The sequence below is a fragment of the Syngnathoides biaculeatus genome, chromosome 23 (assembly GCF_019802595.1).
Source record: "Syngnathoides biaculeatus isolate LvHL_M chromosome 23, ASM1980259v1, whole genome shotgun sequence".
In the NCBI taxonomy this organism is placed as follows: Eukaryota; Metazoa; Chordata; class Actinopteri; order Syngnathiformes; family Syngnathidae; genus Syngnathoides; species Syngnathoides biaculeatus.
In genome coordinates, this window is record NC_084662.1 from 1,499,802 (window position 1) to 1,523,212 (window position 23,411).

General features: G+C 40.0%; 1 protein-coding gene across 1 annotated transcript; it reads right to left on the bottom strand.

Annotated features, from left to right (window-relative positions):
* Positions 1-1,439: 1,439 nt before the first annotated feature.
* Positions 1,440-22,739, bottom strand: frk (fyn-related Src family tyrosine kinase). Its single transcript, XM_061812438.1, has 8 exons — positions 22,206-22,739; positions 13,381-13,502; positions 7,395-7,558; positions 7,079-7,247; positions 5,035-5,193; positions 2,720-2,901; positions 1,808-1,967; positions 1,440-1,700 (listed from the first exon to the last, which is right to left on the bottom strand). Exons 1-8 carry the CDS (start codon positions 22,583-22,585, stop codon positions 1,492-1,494), a joined length of 1,545 nt encoding a protein of 514 aa, XP_061668422.1. The 5' UTR covers positions 22,586-22,739; the 3' UTR covers positions 1,440-1,491.
* Between the last annotated feature and the right edge of the window lie 672 nt (positions 22,740-23,411).

Consider the following 23,411-nt stretch of genomic DNA (forward strand, 5'->3'; position numbering starts at 1 on the left):
TGTGTGTGTGTGTGTGTGTGGTGTGTGTGTGAGAGAGAGAGAGAGAGATAGAGAGAGAGAGAGAGAGGGAGAAATGCAATTTATCTCAAATGCTTTCTCAGGTTCAGACTGTCTCCCCGCCCCCCTAAAATAAGCCACTTTGATTGGCCCGTGAAGGGTTTGTGTCCAGTCATGTGACTCCTTTGTGCCATCTGATTGGTTAATTGGAGTCAAATGACTCGTTATCACATTGGATTGGCTGCAAGGGTGTCTTAAGCAGAAGTATATTTATGATCTCTAAAAATAGATCGCAGGCACATTAATGGATATATAATAGTACAGAGCAGCATGTTGATCATTGTAACGGAGTCAAAGTTTGGATTCTTCACATATATGCTCAAGGAAAAGTATGGTGCATTCAAACTAGACTCACAAATACATTACACAAAATTTGAGTAAATGTAGCTCACTTAGAAAGAGGTTTTCTCAATTATTGTTTGATTAACGGTGTACGACTGTACTGTTCTGTTCTGAGGACCAGGGTTGGATGTTCTCTCTGTCCCTGCTTGGATATTCTACCGGCACTCCAGTTTCCTTCCACATCCCAAAAAAAAAAGGGTATTAATGGGAGCGTCTGTATTGCTTTTTGCTATGATTGGGAGTGCAAAAGGTTGTTTCTATGTGCCCTGCGACTGGCTGGCAACCAGTTCAGGGGGTATACCCTGTCACCTGCCCAAAGATGAGTGGGATAGCCTCCAGCACTCCCATGACCCTTGTGAGGATAAGTGGCTCAGATAATAGTTAGATGGATGTTTGATTCACTTGTTTTATTCATCATAAAATGCAGTTTATCTATATACATTTGTATAATTCATTCAACAAATGTCAATCAAAATTACATCTATACAGGCCAATAATCTGTTAAAATGATATGATTAGTTATCCTGCAAATCATGTGAATCATATACACGTGTCAAAAATTTGGTGATTCTGAACAATTAAGTTAAAAAAAATACAACAAATGACACCCACTGATTAGCAATAATACAAAAAAAAAAAAAAAGAATTACAATTGTTTTCAAATTTTATGAAAAAAGTAGAGAAAATTACATCTACTGTACATGGCTTCAATACTCAAGATTACTTTAACACCTACTAATGCAATCAGCTGAGGTAAGGTGTTATAAGTATGATTCACTTATTGTAATATCCTGTTCAAAACATAGAAGGTAACAAGCAGAAAGAATGTGTGTTAGGAAGAACTGGTTTATCAAGATATGTAGCGACTATTTTCTTTGCTGAAAGCAGGCTTTGAAACCATTCTGATGGCAAAACCAGGACAACACGATCGCTTCTTTCAAAGGTGTCAAGTGTTTTCAATTACATCCAAAAGTCAATCAACTTCTAAATTTAATTGTGACTTTCAAAATACATCACAAAGGCATGGATGGAGCCAAGTGTGTTTTTCCTTTTTTCTTATGATACAAGAGTTGCATTCACATGATCAGTGTGCTAATAGTGGCCAGCGTCATCATAGGAAGTAGCGTTCAGGTCAAAGAAGTCCTCCAACTTCCACTGCAAGGTTTCAAATGTGGGCCGGTCGTGTTCATTCTCATTCCAACAGTCCATCATTATGCCATACATGATATTGGGGCAGTTGGGGGGGCATGGCATTCTGTAGCCTTGTGGAACTCGCTGGACAACCTGGTAGTTTGTCATGTCTTTGGGAAGAAAAAGGACAAAAATTCAGTTAACCAGAGAAAAATGAAAACATGCAAATAGGTACAATTTCTCGAATCTGGTTTTATTTTGTGAAACCTGGTCTTACCTGGATAAGGCATTTTACCAAATGTCATGATCTCATACAACAGAATACCGAATGACCAGACATCTGATTTTATTGTGAAAATGTTGTTGTGAATAGCCTCTGGAGCAGTCCATTTCACCGGGAATTTGGTCCCTTCTCTTGCCTCGTACACGTTGTCAGTCTGTATACATACCAGATTTTATACAAAATTCAAATAACATCACACAATCAAAATACTTCCACATATTTTCAGAGAACGCACACAGACAGTAAGGATTTGTATTTTGTGGAGAGGGCCGCTTTGCTTTTTTCCACAAGTATTGATGTGTTCCAGAGAGTTTAAATTCTCCCCATACGCCAGACCACGAATAGTGAAGACCTGGCTGGGCGGCACGGTGGAACAGCTGTAGAGCGTTGGCCTCACAGTTCTGAGGTCCGGGGTTTAAATTCCAACCTCGCCTGTGTGGAGTTTGCATGTTCTCCCATGCCTGTGTGGGTTTTCTCTGGGCAACCCGGTTTCTTCCCACATCCCAAAAATCTGTATTATTTTGAGACTCTAAATTGCCCCTAGATGTGATTGCAACTGTTGTCTGTCTCCATTCCATGTGCCCTGTGATTGGCTGGCAACAAGCTCAGAGTGTACCCTGCCTCCTCTTGATGACAGCTGCGATTGTCTCTAGCACCCCACGACCCTCGTGAGGAGAAGTGGCTCAGAAAATGGATGGATGGATGGATCTATCTATCTAGCTATCTATCTATCAAGAGAGAAAAAGACAGAGATAGACATGTATTCGCTAAAATGAGCCAATTCCTACAAATCCATTGTTGGCCCTGATTGTTATCTCCTCTGGTTCCAAAGCAAAAACTACAACTAAAGCTTTTTGCACTTACACTTAAAATTCTTCATACATCATACACAAATGTGAGACATACCTGAAATACCCTTGCGAGGCCAAAATCCGCCACTTTACAGATGTTGTTCTCCCCTACCAGCACATTCCTGGCAGCAAGATCTCTGTGAATGTAATTTTGCACCTCCAGAAAAGCCATACCAGATGCCACCTGAGCAGCCATCTCAATCTGGTCAGGGAGGTGTAGTTTGGTACCTTTGTCCTCTGCAATTATTGGAACACAACATAAGTCAGTCAATGTGCAGAGCTGTGGCGGGTTTGTGCCCCCCATATAATCGCTTGCCATTTGTATACATTTTTTCAATTAATCCAAAGACAAAGTAGCAGAACACATCTCTTTGCCCTAGTCAACAACAGTATAAAATAATGTGACTACAAAACGAGAGCGGGCTCCAGTGGGTTGCAGAATACATAAAAGGTGGTTCTAAATTTTCCACCACAGCTAAAAATCTCTAAGATTAGTGATGTTCATTTTCATCCCATATCTTGGCAGGTCTGTGAAAAGGAAAAGTAAATTAAAGTATGTAAAAACGTAATATTACTAGGGACCAGGTCACTCTCTCCCTCACTACACACATACTGCAAAAGCATTTTATGTTTTCCTCTCCGGTTTCAGGTCAGTCAGAATGATGTTAAATGCCACAATAATGAGATAATTTTCTTGATAATTTCATATAATTTTTTCAGAATCAAAAGTTTACATACACTTTCTTCATATCGAGTAGCATTTCCTTTGACGTTCATGACATGGGTTAGGGTTAGGGTGACAGTTCTCTACTCTGATTTTTTGGAATCTGTTACAGCCATAAAAATTGATTGATTGATCAAAAAAAAGTTCAACAGTCTGAACATTAAATATCTTGGAATTTTTTTACCTCTCGTCTTTCACGCAACTGAAAGAAATCAAAATGTGTAATAAAAAGCTAAGATGTTTTCCACTAAGCGATATATTTGTGCTTTAGGGTTATTTTGTAATTGTGCAATTTGTGTTATATGGACAAAATTTTATCCAGGTAATTTTATATTTCAATTATTTTTATCAACTATTTTCCTGAAAAATTCATGACTTAATCATAATTTTCTCTTCCATTTTCAAAGGAAAAATAAAAAAAAAATAAAAAATGTGATTGTAGCGTCTGTTACAAAAAAATTGCTTGGAGCGCTAGTCCGACATAGTTTGGCAAAATCCTGCCTGAGGGTTGAACTAATGTTACTACAGTATTCCCCATGAGAGCAGAGTTTGCTAACTAATGGGTTGCTTTAGTTTTTAGACTGCCGAGGAGTGAGGTTTAATATGCGCCACTTTTCCACTGTGTGAACTTGCATCCATTACATATGCACACTGCAAAGATTGTGTATTGAACTCTGTGTAGCACCATGGCTAACCCAATACACCGAATACACACACACACACACACACACACACACACACACACACACACACACACACACACACACACAAAAATGAAACGGGTGGTTATATCGTACAATAAATGTTTCAACGTTTTTACGTTGTACAACAATAAATTACATAACTAGATCTCACAGCAATATTTTGTCATTTCTGGCCTGCCGTTTTCAAAGCAGTTCCTCATGTTGCAAGCCATATTGGAGCAATTATTGTTGTCTGACAATAAGCACCAACCCGACCAAAAGAAAGAGAAGACATTTTTCAACATAAGTTTTTTTTAAATTAACAGCAGCTGAAAATGGGCTAGCTCCACCAAAAACACTAGTGTCTGACCAAAACAAGATTTTTGTCAAAAGAAACAAGCAGAATAGTGACATTGAAAGTTTTTTTTTTGTTGTTTTGTTTTTGACCTCAACATAGAAAACAACAAAAACAATAGAGAAAGGGCTTTTGATGCTGTGAGCGACACTGACTCGTCACGTGGATCAAGTTGAACATCAGCAGGTTTTATACATGGCTTTCATTATTCACTCCATGAACTGCAATCTTTTGTCAGAATCACAAGATGCTTTCCAGTACCTATTGCAACACATTCTCTTTATACCATACGCGACAAGGTATCTTTGAGTGCAAGGTGGCAAAACTTGTCAGAATTCCACGATGGCACTTCTCCCTCATAATCACCATAACGAGCCAAGATTCACCCTTGAATTTTTATCATGTACAGTAATCAAAAGCTGCGCTGATCTCAAATCCAAAGTGATGCTATGGTGTGATCTACAGCAATCTTTCACACTAACTGATTAAAAAAAAGGAACTGATGAATATAGTTCTAGAACGTCAATCACTGTACAACAATTCTTGTTAATATTGAAGAAAGAATGAATAAAATGTATTGTATTGAGAATATAAAAACAAGCATGTACTTTGGAGGTATTCGAGCAAACTCCCGTTCTTCATCAGCTCTGTGATAATGTAGATAGGCTCTTCCATGGTGCACACGGCATAAAGTTGGATTAGTTTGGCATGCCTCAGTCTCTTCATAATTTGAGCCTCTCTTAAAAAGTCTTCAGCGTCCATGGTACCTTGTGAGAGAACCCAAAAAGACTTGAGACAAAAGAGTTAATATACTGTTAATGAATTACAATAAGTATCAAGTGGTAAAATTAAAAGTCTCAGTCAGTGGCAGGAATAAAATGTTCAGATATTTTTTCCAGTGTATTGGCGAGGACAAATGTGCTTCAATTAGTTTACACCTTTTAGGTTCTAATTTTGGTGAACAGTTTGGGGAAGGGTCACCTGTTACAGCATGACACGCTCTAGCGCAGAAAGAAAGGCAACCTTGGATGCCACACAGAGCCTTAAACTTGAATTCAACACATTACACCAAGAAATGGTAAACTGATTCTTAAAAAGAACTCCCTATTTTACCATGGAGGGTAAAATCATTTAAACGCCACCCCTAAACTTCGAGCCATACTGCCTTTACACTTCCTCTCTTTGATGCACAATATAGGAACCTCTCTTCATAATGTCAACCCGCTTCTGAGCTTTTCTGGTACTAAGTGTATTGCCACCGTGCGGTGTGAGTATGCGGGGGGAAAATCGAGTGATGTGGAGAAAGCAAGAGACAGTAAATAGGAAGCTAGCTTGCTTGAAAGTCCCTTTATGTGCACATGCACAAAAGAGCCCAGGTTTGGTCAAACCGACTGTCAATTAATCGACATGCACGAGAGACATATTGGCCACACCTAAATCAAGCGACAAGATTAATGATTTGCTGACGTCTTTTTTTTGGGGCGGGGGTGGTCGAGGGGGGGGGCACGAGGTTGACCAAAACTGCCTCGACGATTGACTGGTAAATCGGAATTGATGCATTAGGCACCCCTGCTTTAGATGAACACTCATATTTGTTTGGCAAAGTTTTACAACAGAACCCCTTCTGGACGTAACCCTCTGCATTTATCCGGGCTTGGGACCGGCCTACAGATTGCACTGGGTTGCGCCCCCATAGGGGTGCATTACTTCTCTCAATAAATCTCCTCTTTATTTGACTCACATCAAGCAGTTAGAGAATAATTGTATTTTATAGAGAAGGGGGGAAATTACGTCAGTTTACCAGATTTAAACATGTACAACTGATGATAAAACTTCCGTTTTTTCCAGTGTCGTAAAGTGCAATTTGAGAGACTGATGTGGCTGAGCCTGCGTGATGAAACTGGAAAACCACTTTCATATTTTCATGCAAATAAAATACAAGATGTGAAAAAAGGGTTTAATGTGTCCTTTTAGTGTGTGTCTCGTTTTATTGTTCAGAGTGAATTTCTAAAATGCCACTGTGGTTTCATAGTATTTTCATGGATATTTATTGTAAATTGGTTGAATGAAACAAGGTTACTAGAGGGGAGTGAAAAAAGCAAAGACAAAGCACAAACTCTCAAAAAGATGAGAAAATGAAATCATGTACCTACAACAGTTTTTGCATGCGCAGTGTTAAGTGAGGACTCTAGTCAGGAATGGCATGTTCCTTTTGTGGTAGCAGTGACACACACACGCAATAAATCTACATAGGCTTTTCTTGCAAGCATTATTCCTTGGGAAAATTAATAACAACATGAACAAACATAACTCCAATAATCACTGCAGTGGCCACTTTTACAGTTGAAAAAGTACACTGGCAAGTTTAACAAGCCACCAAGAACAACAAACATTTTTTTTTTCTGCTAAAATTTAATGTCTTCAATTCCTGCAGTCATTTCAGTGGATGGTGTGGGCTTGTCTGCAAGGTAGTAAAAATTAGCTCCATCTGCTAAGTGTAACTTAATGAAAAGTGTTCATTGTACCCCCGCGCCCCTGTGTCATAATGCTATTAGTGGGACCGGACCCCAGTTTGAAAACCACTGCTCTAAGTGATTGCATAAAAACATTCCCCTCTCCACAAAAAGAAATTTTGAACATTATTTGCATTACCAGGTTTGAGTGTCTTCACTGCAACAGCGGTGGTGTCATTCCATAGGCCCTCATAAACTTCTCCAAACTGACCTGCACCCAGTTTATGTAGGAGCTTGATGGAATTGCGGTCAATCTCCCATTGGTCCACAGTGTTATAGGATAGGCCATGAGTTTGCGGAGCCTCAATCTACACAAACAGAAGCAGATATTTGGGAGTTTGTTTATTTAGGTTTAAATGTTAGAAATTGTTACTTCTCCTTCAGTGTATTCACTATGAATTTTTTTAAAAATAATGCACAAATGTACCTAAAATATGTAACTACCTAAAGCATACCTTTTTGCAAGGTTCTCCTAGACGGACACACAGGCCATCTGCTTGTGTTGAGTAGTGATGCACTAACTTTTTCAGTGTTTCAAATACTCTGGTCTTTGAGACATAGTAGAAACCATGTTCTGTTTTTCTTAACTTATAATGCTTCACCCTGCCATTGTCCAACACTGAAAGACAAAACATCTTCTAGTCATCATCACATATTTTCCATATACCTCACAGGTATGGGGTCTTAATGATTCAAAATTCACCCAAAAAGTTGATTTTATGTGTGTTTTATTCATGAAAATGAAACTGCCAACCAATTCCAAAAATAAGCAATTTTTGAATAATTGGTCAATTTTCTTTGGAATGAATTTTTCATCCCCAAACAAAACAAAAAAATGTTCAATTGCCAATTTAAAATGCTGGGAAAATGTACATCGCAAATTCATTGGCGTCATTGATTAAAATGATACAAACACTGCAACAGCTGCCGTACATCCTTCCTTGCCTCGTCAACCATAGGAATCGTATTACATTATATCGCAATCTCAGAACACAACACCCAGAGCGCCCCAAAATCACTGCAATGTCTCGTGTAAAATGTCATCTATGTATGATACGCACCCCCACAGTGGACCTCATAATTCTGCAAAACCCTTCAACTTATGCATAATGCATTTTTACAATGCATGATTTTGGTACTACCTATATTATCAAAACGAAGTATCTGTATTTTATTTTTCAAAGAATTATTGAAGTACTTTATTTGAACACAATACATATTTACTTCCTCTTATTTTGAAATTCATCGCCCTACATTTATTTAATGAATGTGAAAACAGTTGTGCTCGGATAATTGATTACCCCGACAGAATTTGTAAGATGTGTACAATTCTTAAAAGAAAATAAAGGACCAAACAAAATATTTTAAGAAGAGGAATACATTGAAATGGGCGGCACAGTGGAGAAGCTGGAAAGCATTGGCTTCACAGTTCTGACATCTCAGGTTCGATCCTGGACCAGCCTGTGTGGAGTTTACATGTTCTCCCTGTGCCTGCGTGGGTTTTCTCCAAGCACTCCGGTTTCCTCCCACATCACAAAAATATGCAACATTTATTGGACACTCTGAATTGTTCGTAGGTGTGATTGTGAGTGCGGCTCATTGTCTCTATGTGCCCTGCGATTGGCTGGCAACCAGTTCAGGGTGTACCCTGCCTCCAGCCCATTGACAGCTGGGATAGGCTCTAGCACTCCACGTGACCCTTGTGAGGATAAGCGGGGATGGATGGATGGATATTGAGATACAATGCAGGGTGGTGAAGGTGGGAGGTAGAGGTGGTGAAGGCTAAATAAGAGGCTTATGACGACGTACACCAGGTTGGACGCGAAAGAAGGAGAAAAGGATCTCTACAGGTTAGCCAGACAGCTTTATGCTTTGCCCTTGTGGCACTGTCTATATTGCCCAACTGACTATTCTGCTACACTGTTGATAAATGTCCATAATTTGATAAATTGTCCAAAATAACCATGTACATTGATGCTCATAATGTCAATGACACACATCTATGTTGACTGCATAGAGGAATTGTATCCATCCATGTTCTACTGCAGGAGTGCCCAGACTTTTTTACTCCAAGACCTACTTTTTAAGCAGCCAGCCTCTCACGAGCTACTGACAGAGGGGTGATGATGAGGCTCCCAAACCGTTTTAAGGTTAATGTTATGTTGCATCCTATATTTAAAATACAGAATTAGCTTCTTGTGCACTGTATTGTCTGTGCTTTCATCCTGGATCAGACTGTGCCAAGGTGAAATTTTAAAATTACACTCCATCTCATCCTGCCCTTTCACTTTCTTGGCTTCAGACCAGAGAGAAGATCTCATCCAGTTTAACCACTTTTTCTTTGATTATTCACATACTCCGACAGTCATTGCATCTTAAAACAGCATTCCTTTTTTAACTTTCTCCATTAATATCGAAAGTAAATATAAGCAGCATCTCTAGCTCGTCTTTGTGCTATGTTGCACAGACTGCGTTGCTAACTAAAGCAGCAAAGGTGGACGCTGTCATTATAAAACACATTGATGGGCTACGTAAGTACTGTAACATTTGTAATTATGAGTGTACGTCTTTAAGAGCGTATGTGTGTGTGTGTGTGTGTAAGGTAAACTAGGAAAAAGAGTGTGTGGCGGACCCACTGATCAAAAAAAAAAAAAAAAACATTGCCAACCTGTGCAGCGACAGCAATTGAATGCATTAATCGCTAGTTTCATTGCTGTGAGAAAAATTTCCACAGGTAAGTTAGAAAGATTCACTTTGACACTGTTAAAATTTGTTTGTAAAGGGTTTTTTATTTTCTGATGAGCTTAACTCACTTGAACAAAGTTTTGTTTATGGTTGTTGTTGTTCACTGTTCACTCTTTGCTTCACCTTTATCGGCAGACGTTTTTTCACGAAAAAGTGATGTGAATATTTTCCCAAACTTCATCAGTGGATAACCAAGAAAACACATTTTCTGTGAAATTTTTGATGAATTTCATAACACAGAACTTTGCAAATTGAATTTGATTTTCAAATGCGAGGAAACAAGTTTAAATTTTCTGTCTCATATAGGGCGCCGCAGAGACAATAAATGAATAATGCGTTTAGCATGCATTTTCCCATTGCGAGTCCTTCTTTCCAAAAATAAATCTAACTGATTGACTTAAAATGTAATTTTATGACAAAAAATGCTTACTTTTTTGCTATGTTATGATAAAAGTGTTTGACAGTGTATTTTGGGAAAAGTTAACATGTCACGGAAATCGAGCTCTAAGTAATATGCAAGGTTTCTTTGTAGTCACAGTGTTCCATGTCTTTCCTTTGCACTTAGCCATCTTTGGCTTACCAAATCAAATTAAACATCCTTAATGTAACCAGAACTGAAAAAATTTCAAACTCATATGACCAGTTTTAATTCTACATGCCAAACTTTGAGAAAAGCCCCGCCATAATCCAACCTGTGCAAACCGTGTACTCCACACGTTTTGGGAGTACCAAGATGGCGGCCAACTGGCTTCAACTAATCGACACACCTCTCGATGTGTATGGGCTATCCAGTCTTTTTTTTTTTTTTTTTTTTTTTTAAGATCAGTGGGTCCTTGTTAAAGAAAGTTCAGTGTGATACCTGAAAGAAACCAGTGGCTTCTTCTTTTTTTTACATTACGTATGTGAATTGGATGTAATAACCAGTGATTCCTCACTCATTGAATGACATTGCAAAATGCCACAAACCGAAGAGCTGTATGTTATACTTTCAATTTGCATTAGAATTTTTTTTTGCGCGCAATGCAGAATATATGCGAAGAGACTGCATCAGCAGTGCATAATTGCGCATGTGGGAAGTTTAGAGGGAACATTGGCTGACGTCTTTTTTTTTTTTTTGTTTGGCACGTCGTCCCGCGATCGACCAAGAGTGTCTCAACGCATTGAGCACCCCTGTTCTACTGCTTTTCTGGGTCCGGTCATGCTTTAGCAGGGATATCCATACTTCCCTTTCCCCGGCCGGCCACTGCATCCAGCTCTTCCGGGGGGATCCCAAGGCGTTTCCAGCCCAGCCAACAGACTTAGTCCCTCCAGCATGTTCTGGGTCATTCCTGGGAGCTCTTTCCAGTGGGACGTGCTGGGAACACCTCACCAGGGAATGGTCAGGGAGGCATACGAATCAGATGCCCCAGCCAATTCAACTGGCTTCTCTCAATGTGGAGGAGCAGTAGCTCTACTCTTGAGACCCTCCCGGATGACCATGCTTCTCACCCTATCTCTAAGAGATACCCTGGACGCTAATTTTGGCCACTCATATCTGGGATCCCTTTCTTTCAGTCACAACCCACTGCTCATGACCATAGGCATGTGGAGGAAAATAGATCGACTGGTAAATTGAGAGCTTCACCTTTCGGCTAAGCTCCTTTACCACAATGGACCGATACAAAGTCTACACAACTGCACCAATCAGCCTGGGAATTTCCCCTTCCATTCTTCCCTCACTCATGAACAAGACCCCAAGATACTTGAGCTTCTCCACTTTGGGCAGAATCTCATTCCGCACTCGAAGAACGCACGCCAACCTTTTTCGACTGAGGACCATGGTCTCAGATTTGGAGAAGCTCATTATTATCCAAGCCGCTTCACACTCTGATGCGAAACACTCCAGTGAGAGTTGGAGATCACGGACTGATGAAGGCAACAAAATCACATCATTTGAAAAAAACAAGGAAGCAATATCGAGGCCACCAAATCAGACTCCCTCTTTGCCTTGACTGCGCCTGGAGATTCTATCCATAAAGGTTATGACCAGAATCAGTTACAAAGGGCAGCCTTAGCGGAGTCCAACTCTCACTAGAAACAAGTCCGACTTACAGCTGGCGATGTGAATCGAACTCTGGCACTGGTCATACACGGACCAAACAGCCTATAACAGAGGGTTCGGTACCCAATACTCCTGAAGGTCCCCCCACAGGAGTCTGAGAAGGACACAGTCAAACGCCTCCTCTAATTCCACAAAATGCTTGTAGACTGGTTGGGTGAACTCCCATACACCCTTGAGGATCCTACCGAGGGTGTGGCACTGGTCCACTCTTCCATGGTCAGGATGAAAATCACATTGCTCCTCATGAATCTCAGGTTAAACTTCCTGACTGACCCTCTTCAACAGCACCCCTGAATAAACCTTACCAAGGAGGCTGAGGAGTGTGATGCCCTTGTAGTTGGAACATACCCTCCAGTCCCCCTTCTTTAAAAGGGGGACTACCACCCTAGTCTGGAAATCCAGAGGCAATGTCCCCAATGTCTACGCTATGTTGCAGAGGCGTGTCAACCGGGACAGCCCCACAACATCCAGAGCCTTTAGGAATTCTGGGCGAATCGCGTCCACCCCCAGGGACTAAAGAGCTTTTTAACCACCTCGGTGACCTTAACACCAGAGAAAGGAGAGCCCACTTCAGAGAACCTAGAATCTGCTTCCTTTTGAGAAGGCATGTCAGAGGAATTAAGGAACTTTTCGAAGTATTTTCCCAACCGACTTACAACTCTTCGAGTCAAGGTCACCAGCGCCTTATCCTCACTATACACAGTGCTCGAAGCAGTCTTGAAGTCATTGTCCATGAGGTCACCAAACTCCCCCCATGCCCGGGTTTTTGCCTCAGCGACCACCAAAGTTGCATTCTGTTTGGCCAACCAGTACCCATCAGCTGTCTCAGGAGTCCCACGGAGACCCGTGATGTGAACAAGTAAAGCAAGTGAGGGCCAAGTGCTTGTTCCAAAAACCTATGACCTGCCACACTCAGCACGGTGCATAAAATTATTTGTGACTTTTCGGCAGGGTGGCATAAGTTAATTGTGTTGTGTGTTCCACGACTTTTAAATCGCTTACACGTAAGCAAATTAACATGATCATGACTGTATTAGTTTAACTTATTAAAGTTAATTCCCAACACTCCCAGAGACTTACAGTGCACCAAAACGACTTCTCAGACTTATGATATCCAAAGTCCATGACAACATGGGTTCAAACACGTCTGTGCTTATTTTTACATCCATTTATACCTGTACTTACCCTTGATCTTTTCCAGTTAATAGAGTTTCAAATTATGATATGGCTATCGTTAAAAAAATAATACCTGTATCCTGCCCATGCTTCAGCGAGAACCATGATGTCCTCCTCAACATCAACACTGGAGCACTTTAAAATCACTTTTCAATAAGCACTTTTTTGACTCTGGTTTTAGTGGTTTGTCAGCCTTTTGTTTTAACTATTTTAAGTTGTCCATTTTTAGCTTGCTTTGTTGTGTTATTCTCTTATTCAATTGATTTGAATCAATTCATCAACATTTCTTACATATTTTATCTCTTCCTTATATTGTGTACCACACTGAATAGCAGCATAAATTTTGAAGAAAAATGTGCAACAGGTATTACAATGATTCAGGGAGGAAAAAAAATGAAATCAATGTAATTGTTCCTTACCTGAGAGGGACAGCTCCCCTCTCTGGCTTTCACAGTTTCTAATTAGGAAGGATCCTTGTTGGTTTTTTCCTGATAAAAGCATCTTCTCTGCATCCAGCCTTTTTGTCTCTGGAAAATACCACCTACACATTGTAGTGCAGACGGTGAACACAGAAGAGTAGTTATGACATGTTTAGTCAGGCAAAGCTAATAAACTGCCCCCCCAGACTGTCCTACCACATACAGGTCTAAATGCGGTTCAGTTGTTTTGATTACACGAGTCTTCTGATGTCTATTTTTGTATATTCCTGACAACTGAATATCTTTAAATGCTTGTGTTTGAGAATTATTTAAAACCATATATACACCATTAATGTTTCCCATTTTATCCTTTGCTGCACAACATTGCGAATGACTGGAGTCGTTGGTCAGAAACAAAGCCATTTATATGATATCCCAATTTTTAAGAAAAAAGAAACACTGGAAGCCATAAAACCTTTTTGACATCTGAAATGAGAATAACACGGCATAGTTTTTTTTACAGTATGAAAAAAGGTATGAAAAATCGACTGCTGCATAGAACACAAAATTTTATTTCTAGAGAGGGGGGAGAATTGTTGAACATTATAAAATTATTTGATTCAGTCTTCCTCTTATTGATGATTGATACAGGCAGACATGATCCAGCTGCAGCGAAAAAAAAAAACCCCACAAACCTAAATGCTGTTCACATCAGCATTCCATCATTTTTATCATGTGGAGAATGTGAATTCAGGGAAGATGATGGTCTGGAACGTCTTTTCAACAAATGGTACTGATATTATATTGAAGGGTTATTATTACATTATTGAAGGAAGGATGAATTCACAATTATACTGACAAATATCTGGTGTCATCTATGAGGATGATGAAACTGAAATGAGGGTGGACATTCCAGCATAATGATGATCCAAACAAATGTTCCCTCTAAGCTGCGCACATCCGCAATTCCCCAATGCTGATGCTAGTCTCTGTGGATAAAGATTCTGTGTTGGGCACAGAACACCCCACACCCCAAAAAAAAAAAAAAAAAAAAAAAAAAAAAAAAAAAAAAAAACTGTATTCAGTTTGTGCCATTTTGCAACGTGACTCAATAAATGAGGGATGACTGGCTGCTACGTCCAGTGGCTCAATTCACTTCTCCCTTTGGCTTGTCCTGTGAGGGTTCGCCACAGCATGTCATAGTTTTCCATCTAATCCTGCATTTTCCTCTCCAACACGCACTGCCCTCATGTCTTCCCTCACAACATCCATCAACCAATTGTTCTTCGCTTTCATTGCATATCATAATATCTGGGGACATCATGGTCCAAGGTGACTCCAGTCTAACCTCATCTGTCAGCCTATCCATTACCACAGCAAACAGAAAGGGGGTCAGAGCTGATCCTTGATGCAGTCCCACCTCTACTTCAAATTCTTCTGTCACATCTACGGAAGCCCTCACCACTGTTCTGCTGCCCTCATACATGTCCTGTACTATTTTATTCTTACATATTTCTCCGCCACACCAGACTTATGCATGCAGTACCATAGTTCCTCTCTTGGCACTCTGTCACTTTCTCTAGATCCACAAAGACACATTGTAGCTCCTTCTGACCTTCACTGTACTTTTCCACTAGCATCCTCAAGGCAAATAATGCATCTGTGATACTCTAAGCATAAAACCATACTGTTGCTCGCAGATACTAACTTCTGTCCTGAGTCGAGCTGCCACTACTTTTTCGCATAACTTCATTGTGTGGCTCATCAACTTTATTCCTTTATAGTTCCCACAGCCCTGCGCATCACCTTTGCTCTTAAAAATGGGAACTAGTGCACTTTTCCTTCATTCCTCAGGCATCTTCTTGCCTGGTAGTATTCTGTTGAATAGGTTGGTCAAAAACGTCACAGCCACCTCTCCAAATTGCTTTCATACCTCCACAGATATGTCATCAGTACCACCTGCCTTTCCATTTTTCATCCTTTGGAGTAACTTTCTAATTTACCTTACTAATCATTGCCACTTCTTGGTCTTTCACACTTACATCTTCCACTCTTCCTTCTCTCTCATTTTCTTCATTCATAAACTTCTCAAAGTACTCTTTCCATCTGTTTAACACACTACTGACACCAATGAACACATTTCCATCTCTGTCCTTAATCATACCTACTGCACATCCTTCCCATCTCTATCGCTCTGTCTGGCCAACCAGTAGAGATCCTTTTCTCCTTTGTTCATGTCCAACCTGGTGTACATGTCATCATATGCCTCTTGTTTAGCTTGCGCCACCTCTACCTTTGTCCCATCTCAATGTATTCCTTACGCCTCTCCTCTCCTCAGTCCACTCAGTGTCCCATGTTTTCTTTACTAACCTCTTTCCTTGGATGACTTCCTGTATTTTGAGGTTCCGCCACCAAGTCTCCTTCTCACCTTCCCGACCAGAAGACACACCAAGCACTCTCCTGCCTGTCTCTCTGATCACCTCGGCTGTAGTAGTCCAGTCTTCCGGGAGCTCCTCCTGTCCGCCAAGAGCCTGTCTCACCTCTTTCCAAAAGGCCACACAACATTCTTCCTTTCTCAACTTCCTCCACATGGTTTTCTGCTCTCCCTTTGTCTTCTTAATCTTCCGACCCATCACCAGAGTTATCCTACACACCACCATCCGATGCTGTCGAGCTACACTCTCCCCTACCACTACTTTACAGTCAGTAACCTCCTTCAGATTATATCATCTGAACAAAATATAATCCACCTGTGTGCTTCTACCTCCGCTCTTGCAGGTCAATGGCAAAATTCACATATGTAGTGTAAAAAAGGAAGACAACACTGGGTTCTTTTAGTCGCTTTGTATTGAACACTTTGGAAGCACACCGAACTCCATCTAACAGCGAGTTGCTGCTTAGCCACACTCACTCTCCCGCCTAGTTTACCTTACACTGGCCCCCTCTGCTCTTAAAGGGCTACACTCATAATTAGATATTACAGTACAGTAGGAATCTACTTACAAAATCAATCCATTACAGAAGTCATTTTGTAACTTGAATTTTTTTGTAAGTAGAAATGCATTTTACATGTAGCCTAATCTGTTCCAAGCTACCAACACAAAAAAAAAGTATTCAAAGTGGACATAATATAAAGAATAAGAAAAAAAATATAGATGTTCATTTACCTTAAAAATAAGCAAAGTGTACATGATGTAAAGAATTTTTAAAAAGTAGGCTAATTTATTTTTGGTGTTGAGTAAGGATGCGAAGAGAAGGCTGAGTAACAAGCAAAAGGCATTAAGGGAGATGGAGGAGGAGGCACGCACACAACTTGTGGCTTGGCAGTTTCTTCTCCTCTCCTGGTATAAATGTACGATGAGGTATCTTTTTCCAAAATAGGCCAGTCTAGTCACGATTGAAAACTTGCTGTGGAGCGTAGCTTTCTTCCAATGCCAATTGTTCGAATTTCAAAACATTTTTTGCCGCCTTCTGGTCTGCACTCTCTGCCTTGTCAAGTCGAACAACAGAGTGAACTTCAGACCTCCTCTTGAATTTTTCAAACCACCCACACGATGGAAGTGGCTCCTGTTCTGAAGTTCCCTCGCCGCCATCCTTCTTCAGTAGGTCATTAAAAATGGTGGGTGCATATTCTTTGTTGATGTCAGTCAGCTGCATGCCTTTTCAAATATCTATGATTTCTTGCTTTATTTTGATGGACAAAACAACTCTTCTTCTCATTGACACTGACCATCAATTTCTTGGGACCCATGGTGAAAACAGAAAATTAAATTCACAAAGTTGTACAGTATGTGTGCGCTAGCGTATGACAATGGATTCGGTGACAAAGATACAGGAAGTTCATCATGGGTAAAGATTGACGTCATCCTCACAAATGGAGGGATGTGATGCCAGGAAGATGATACATCATAGCCAGTGGGAGAACAGCTCTTTTGGGCCAAACAAACCAAGATACAGAAAGTGCATCAGGGCTGAAGACACCATTTATGCTGCTATAGCTGTAGCTACTTTAAATCCTCCGTCGTCACCTCCTCCTCAGCTCTGTAGCTTTTAAATAATTTTCACCCCCTTGGCTAGCATTATCGCCTTGAGGGATTCCTTCTGCTTGAGAATCGCACATATTGAAATACAGTAGCTGTAATTTTGAGTGGATCCCTTTTAGAGTGGAGGGGGGGGGCGGTGTAAAGTAGAGCGTTCGATGTGTGCTACCGAAGTGTTGAATAAAAAGTGACAAAAGGCCACTTGTGACAATTTTTTCCTCATTGCCGAGGCCTTTACAATATGGTGGACATAGAACGGCCATACCTCTTTGTCAAGTGGCTCACTTGTATGCCCTGTTCGTGTTTTCCATTATTTTGCACTTTAATTCCATCAACATCATCCTCTTCTCATCGCTTTCCTTAGCAGATGCCACCAAGACAGGGTGCACAGGTGGAAAGAGTGAAGCGCGAAAAGGTGAGCGGAACCTGTGGGTTTCAGCATCTCAACGATCATGACGCCATCTACCGGCAGTCATTCTTATGTCAAATCCCGGTTCACAAGAGACAGCAAAAAAAAAAAAAAAAAAAAAAAAAAAAAAAAAAAAAATTGTCCTAGCTGGGGAATGTATGTTGTAAAACTCGTATGTAAAGTTACTTTTATATCAAGGAACACCTGTAAACACACACAAGCTCTCATTTTATTTGTTCTACTTTCTTTGTATGTCTACATTACTTGTCAACTTGCAAACACCAAAGGCCTCACGCTCCCCAGCAAAAAACATTGTAGGGAGGGGTGGGGGGGATCACCCAGGCCCCCGCAGAGAATGTTTTTGAATATAATGTAAATTAAGATTGAAGAGTACAACAAGGGAAAATAAAATTTTCTTCATGCAGAAAAATATTTCCATCAATCAAGTACATGCTGATGTATAAATTTAAGATTAAAATTACATTTGCATAATTTCTTTGCTTTTTTTGTTCTGGGCGGCATCTCCACCTGCACCCAAGCTGAGCCACGTGAATAGTCTCCTCCTCCTCAAGCACAATCATTCTGGAAAATAATTGACTAAAATCATTGTCTGATTCACTTCATTTTTCATTATAAACAACTTCAAAGGCTAATCCCAAAGGCATTCTCCATGAAAAAATTACGTGCCATATTTCCGTTTTTATTATCCATTTCTGAATTTGAAGTTAGCGAATTCTGTGTTGTGGTATAATCCCTAACATCGCTTAATACATTTAAGATTATCACCCATAAACTACATGATTCTAGATGAGTTTCCTAATAAATGCAACTGTGATCTACTGTGCAAGTGGATCAGCTAAATTAGTCGGACTGTCTTATCCCGTGTTCATATCAATGCCCGGGAAGGCCAGTAGTAGAGGACATTGTGTGAAGTCATTTGACTTTTTTCTTTTTTCATAAGTAAACTAGACTTAGATGCCAGTAGCTCTTAAATTACAACAAGTGCCCAATGCAGAGGTTGACGTCGTACTCTTACGGAAGAAATAGTTGCTGGATAAGCAATAATTGGTAAAAGTATTAAGCGATACTTAGATCAGTTTAACGGAGTAAAAGTACAGTGACTGCCAGCGTTCAAGGAGTACGACACAACCTATGATGACGGTGACAGCGATCCCTTGAGGAAAAACTGCATTGGCTCTCCACGATTCATGTAAATGACCTATTTTGAGTTCAGAACAGTGAATTTTGCTGAAAGGTGACTGATTTCCATGTATGTACTAGGGTTGTTCCCAAGACCTTGTGAAATTGTCAGTAGCACCTTAGGAAATATATAACAGAAAAATGGTGATGTTAAAAACTAATTTCAGCAGCTGTAAATAATATTCATACTCCATTTCTGGCTCCCCCTTGAGGCTGCCGTGGGTTTAGGATTTGCTAACCCTGCCCTTTGGGTGGCCATGCCCAGTGTAGAGCTCATGCACCCATGTCATAAAATCACGTGATTTTTGTTTGTCGCCATATTGCCGGTCAAACAAACGATTGTTGCAAGTTAATACCGTTGAGACGAAACGAAAATATGTCTTAAAGGATGACAGCCAGAGTTTTGTCCAATACTGTTAAACATTTAGAAGGTGATAATAAACAAAAGTACATGGAAAACTTAGAGACACTTTGCATAGAGGATCCATATTTAATGCTGAAGTCGATGTTTTCGCCGATAAGAAATATGACTGTTAATTCGCTTCCACTTGCCTTGGACAACTGGATATACACATGTATCTGGTGAATAAGTCGTCGAGATTTACACAGAAGAGCTTCAAAGCGTATAAAAGTCAGGACGTATACAAATACTTCGCTGCTGGATCTGTTCTCAATCAAGAATAAATCCCACATAGTGATGGACCCACTCAGATTTTTTCAATACAAATACCAATATTTAAATAAATGACTCCTGGTTTTACACAAACTCGCATTCATTAACTATGACTGGAAAAAACATTTCGGACAGGGAGTTATCTCCTCTGTACATGGAAGCATATTGCTGCCACACACTTACCTCCATAAACATCTCTGTGACAGACTGTTTTTTTTTTTAAATACACATTGTTGTCAAATGAGTGAATTTGACATTATAAATACTTCTTGATAATTTGAGATTGAGAATAATAATTTCTACCTGAAATGAAATGATCGGTACACAGGCGTATGTATTTCGTTTGGCACCATCCATCTAGTTTAATTGGCGAAATCCATCATTCTTTTCAGCTGGCATTCTATAAAATGATATCGTTGAAGAACTGTCTCGTCTATTGTGACAAACAACACCACAACAGGTCTGGGCCAATTTGAAAAATCTGCTCTGGTTCAACGACTCCTGCACTGCCAAGCAGCTAGGTTTGACCGGCAATATGGCGCCGTGCAAACTGTGACGTCACGTGCATGAGCTTTATAAACTGGATGAGTTGAAAAACATTTGTGTGGAAATAAGTCATCCAAATCAACAGGGCTATGTTGGGAAGACTGGAAGACCACTTCAATCAGCGCTTTTAGAAATGCAATGAAAACAGACACAACATAATGAATGTAATTTTCCACACTTAATTGTGTCAAATGTTATTTCAGTACAAAAACATTTATCTCAATGTTTGCACCTACCATGTATTATTTTGTCAGTTTTTTAAAAAAATGTCATTTCTGTTCCATCCTGTATATTCACCAAAAACAAATTAATAACCAAGATAACATCCGAGATTTTTTTTTTTTTTAAATTTACTTTCACCAGAATTCTTTTTATTTTGCGCATTGGTTAAGTAAAAACAAAAAGACATGGTAGTCTACAGTGCTCTGACAATTCATAACACTTTAAAAATGACCATTGTTGTTAAGCGCTCTGTTTTTGAAACTCAAAATAAGAAGTGTGTGATGTGTTGGGAAATTATTTTTAGTTTTTCCTGTTTAACAATATTGGCTTCAAATACTGAAGAAACAAATTCCTTCAGCGACCAAAACATGAACATGTAAACAAAACAGGATAAACCAGTTTACTGTATCTGTACTGTATATTTATGAGGCCCCGTAGCTCAGTGGTTAGAGCACTGGTTTGGTAAACCAGGGGTTGTGGGTTCGTATCCCGCTGGGGCCTCCACTCCCTGAGAAGGGTTGTGTCAGGAAGGGCATCCGGCGTAAAAATTGTGCCAAACATATGTGCGTTCATCTGAGATGACACGCTGTGGCGACCCCGAAAGGGACAAGTCAAAAGAAACTCACTGTATCATCAAGCTAAACACACAACTTCCGATAACTTACACGAGCTTTATATCTACTTGTTCATATGACATCATATCCATTGTGTATATATATATATGTGTGTGTGTGTGTGTGTGTGTGTGTGTGTGTGTGTGTGTTTCTGCACTTGTAATCCATTAGATTGAGAGGAACATACAACTAAAATTATTGACAATTTAATTTACTTTTGAAAAATAACTCCAAATGCTGACTAATTCCCACATACTACATGTAAAGTGGACACGTGTATTTTTCCAAATATGACTGGAATAGGCTCCAGCATTCCTGCGACCCTTGTGAGGAAGCGGCTTGGAAAATGGATGGATGGACTTCGAACCACCATATTGTTATGTAATCCAGAGAGATTTTGAAAAGGTTGGATTATATTTAACACTTTGAAAATAAAATATTATGAGTTTATAACATTCGTCTTTATATTTTCATTGAACGAAGCTGTGTTATAAAAAACATTCTAAACTGTGTGTAGTTCTCATTAAGGTCAACGGTCTGGTAGTTTTCTAGCAAATGGATTTGTTTACTTTTAATCATGTTTGGTGATCAGCATTGTGTGTGAGTGTGTATAAAGAACAAATGGGTGGTTAATTCTCAAACCTAGATGTATGGTTTATAATTTGTCTTTTTTTCTTTTTCTTTTTTTTTTTTTGGAGTTAACAACCAAGGGTCCCGTTGATGCATGACTTTGAATGCAGAAAAAAGCCCAAATAAAAATGTAATAAATGTAATGTATCACTAAGAAAAGTACTTAGTGTAGATTGTGCAACGAGTGCATTTTTAACAGGGAAAATTATTTCAATCAATTACATTTCTAACGCAATCTTACCAACACGGAGTAGTGCAGAAATAGAAAAGTATGAAGTGGGTTGCCATTTTTTAGTATTTTGACGTCCAGAAAAGTAAATTACTAACCTTTAACAACTGTTAGCTAGCCTAAAGAAAATTTTGAAATTAAAGCTCTGTGTGAGGACGTGTCTTAAAACTAAAATGATTATTTGTCAGGGCATAGGCATCCTATGAATGATCAAAAGCCGTCCTTGCTTTGTAATTCAGGAAATGTAGAATCCATTACTCACGGTTCTGCGTCGATACTCTCCACCGGCGCCACATAATTTGCGGGGATATAGCCCTTTTTAGATGTTGACACTCCAGTTAGTGCTTTTGCAAACAACCAGTCTCCGGCATTTTTATGCAGAACTTCCAAAATATCACCCGCGTTAAAACTCAAGTCCTCCTCAGTGCGGGCCGAGTAGTCATAAAGTGCAACAAAACGATTCTCCACATCGTCCACTTGGGTTCTCAAGTTCATCTCAACGGTTCGGACAACGCTTGAGTTTTCAAAAACAACGTCAGGTTCTTTTTTCTGGTTATCTTTCTTAATCATATTTGGATTTGATTTCTTAAAACAAGTGAGACAACTCTCCCAACAAGCTGAAAACCGGTTTCTGATCTCCATGCTCTTCCTCAATCACAGAAATTCATTTTGAATACATCTTCCAGTCGAGGTCTCAGTCATGGTCCTGCACATATTCCGAAGTTATGAATCATGTCTTGAAGAGCACGACATTTTCTTTGTGAACATAGTCGACGGTCAATATCTCAAATGAGTATATCACCTGACACCTGATGATGACTGGCGACCGGGGAGTGTCAGGCAGCTCCGCTGACGTCAAAATGTGGCGTTCAAGTACAAATGTAAATCTGACCTATTTCAATCTTGACGAAATATTGTTAGCAAGGAAGGATTTTTATCATCAGTTGTTTGGGTTTGTCAAAGTAAATGTGAGCTGCAAACTTTAAAACTAGTGTGCTACGGAGTTAAAAGTATATTAAGTCATGGTTATCGTGAAAAAAAAAAACTAGGTATTGGTAGATTAACCGAAGTGACTGTAATCTGAGTACTTTTATATAAAAAGTAATTTATTAGATGTCGGCAGACTATATTAAGGAATAACGCAGCAGCGGTCGGGCGTAGAGAGCAGGTCTGCGGGCATGCAGGAGTCGGTACACGGGAGATCGATCAGGGAAGGCAGGAGTATCAAAGGAGTCAGCCTTACGGGGTCGGTCGGAGAACAGGCGGAGGTCAGTACACACGGGTTGATGATCAGAGATACAGAAGTGCAGGAATGGGGTATGACTTGCAGCGATCTGGTGCCGGACCAATCTTCCCCATGGTCCTATATACACTGGGGCCAATCAGCCAGCATGAGGCGCAGGTGTGCGCCTCCCAATCAGTGCGGCCGCGCGGGCACCCGCACAGCCAGGGCTGGACCGGCAGGATC

Coding starts and splice junctions, on each gene's coding strand:
- frk (XM_061812438.1), bottom strand. CDS start 22,585: ATGGAGATCAGAAACCGGTTTTCAGCTTGTTGGGAGAGTTGTCTCACT. Junction 7,559..13,380: donor AGGGGAGCTGTCCCTCTCAG/GTAAGGAACAAT, acceptor TTTGTCTTTCAG/TGTTGGACAATGGCAGGGTG. Junction 2,902..5,034: donor TTTGCTCGAATACCTCCAAA/GTACATGCTTGT, acceptor CAATAATTGCAG/AGGACAAAGGTACCAAACTA.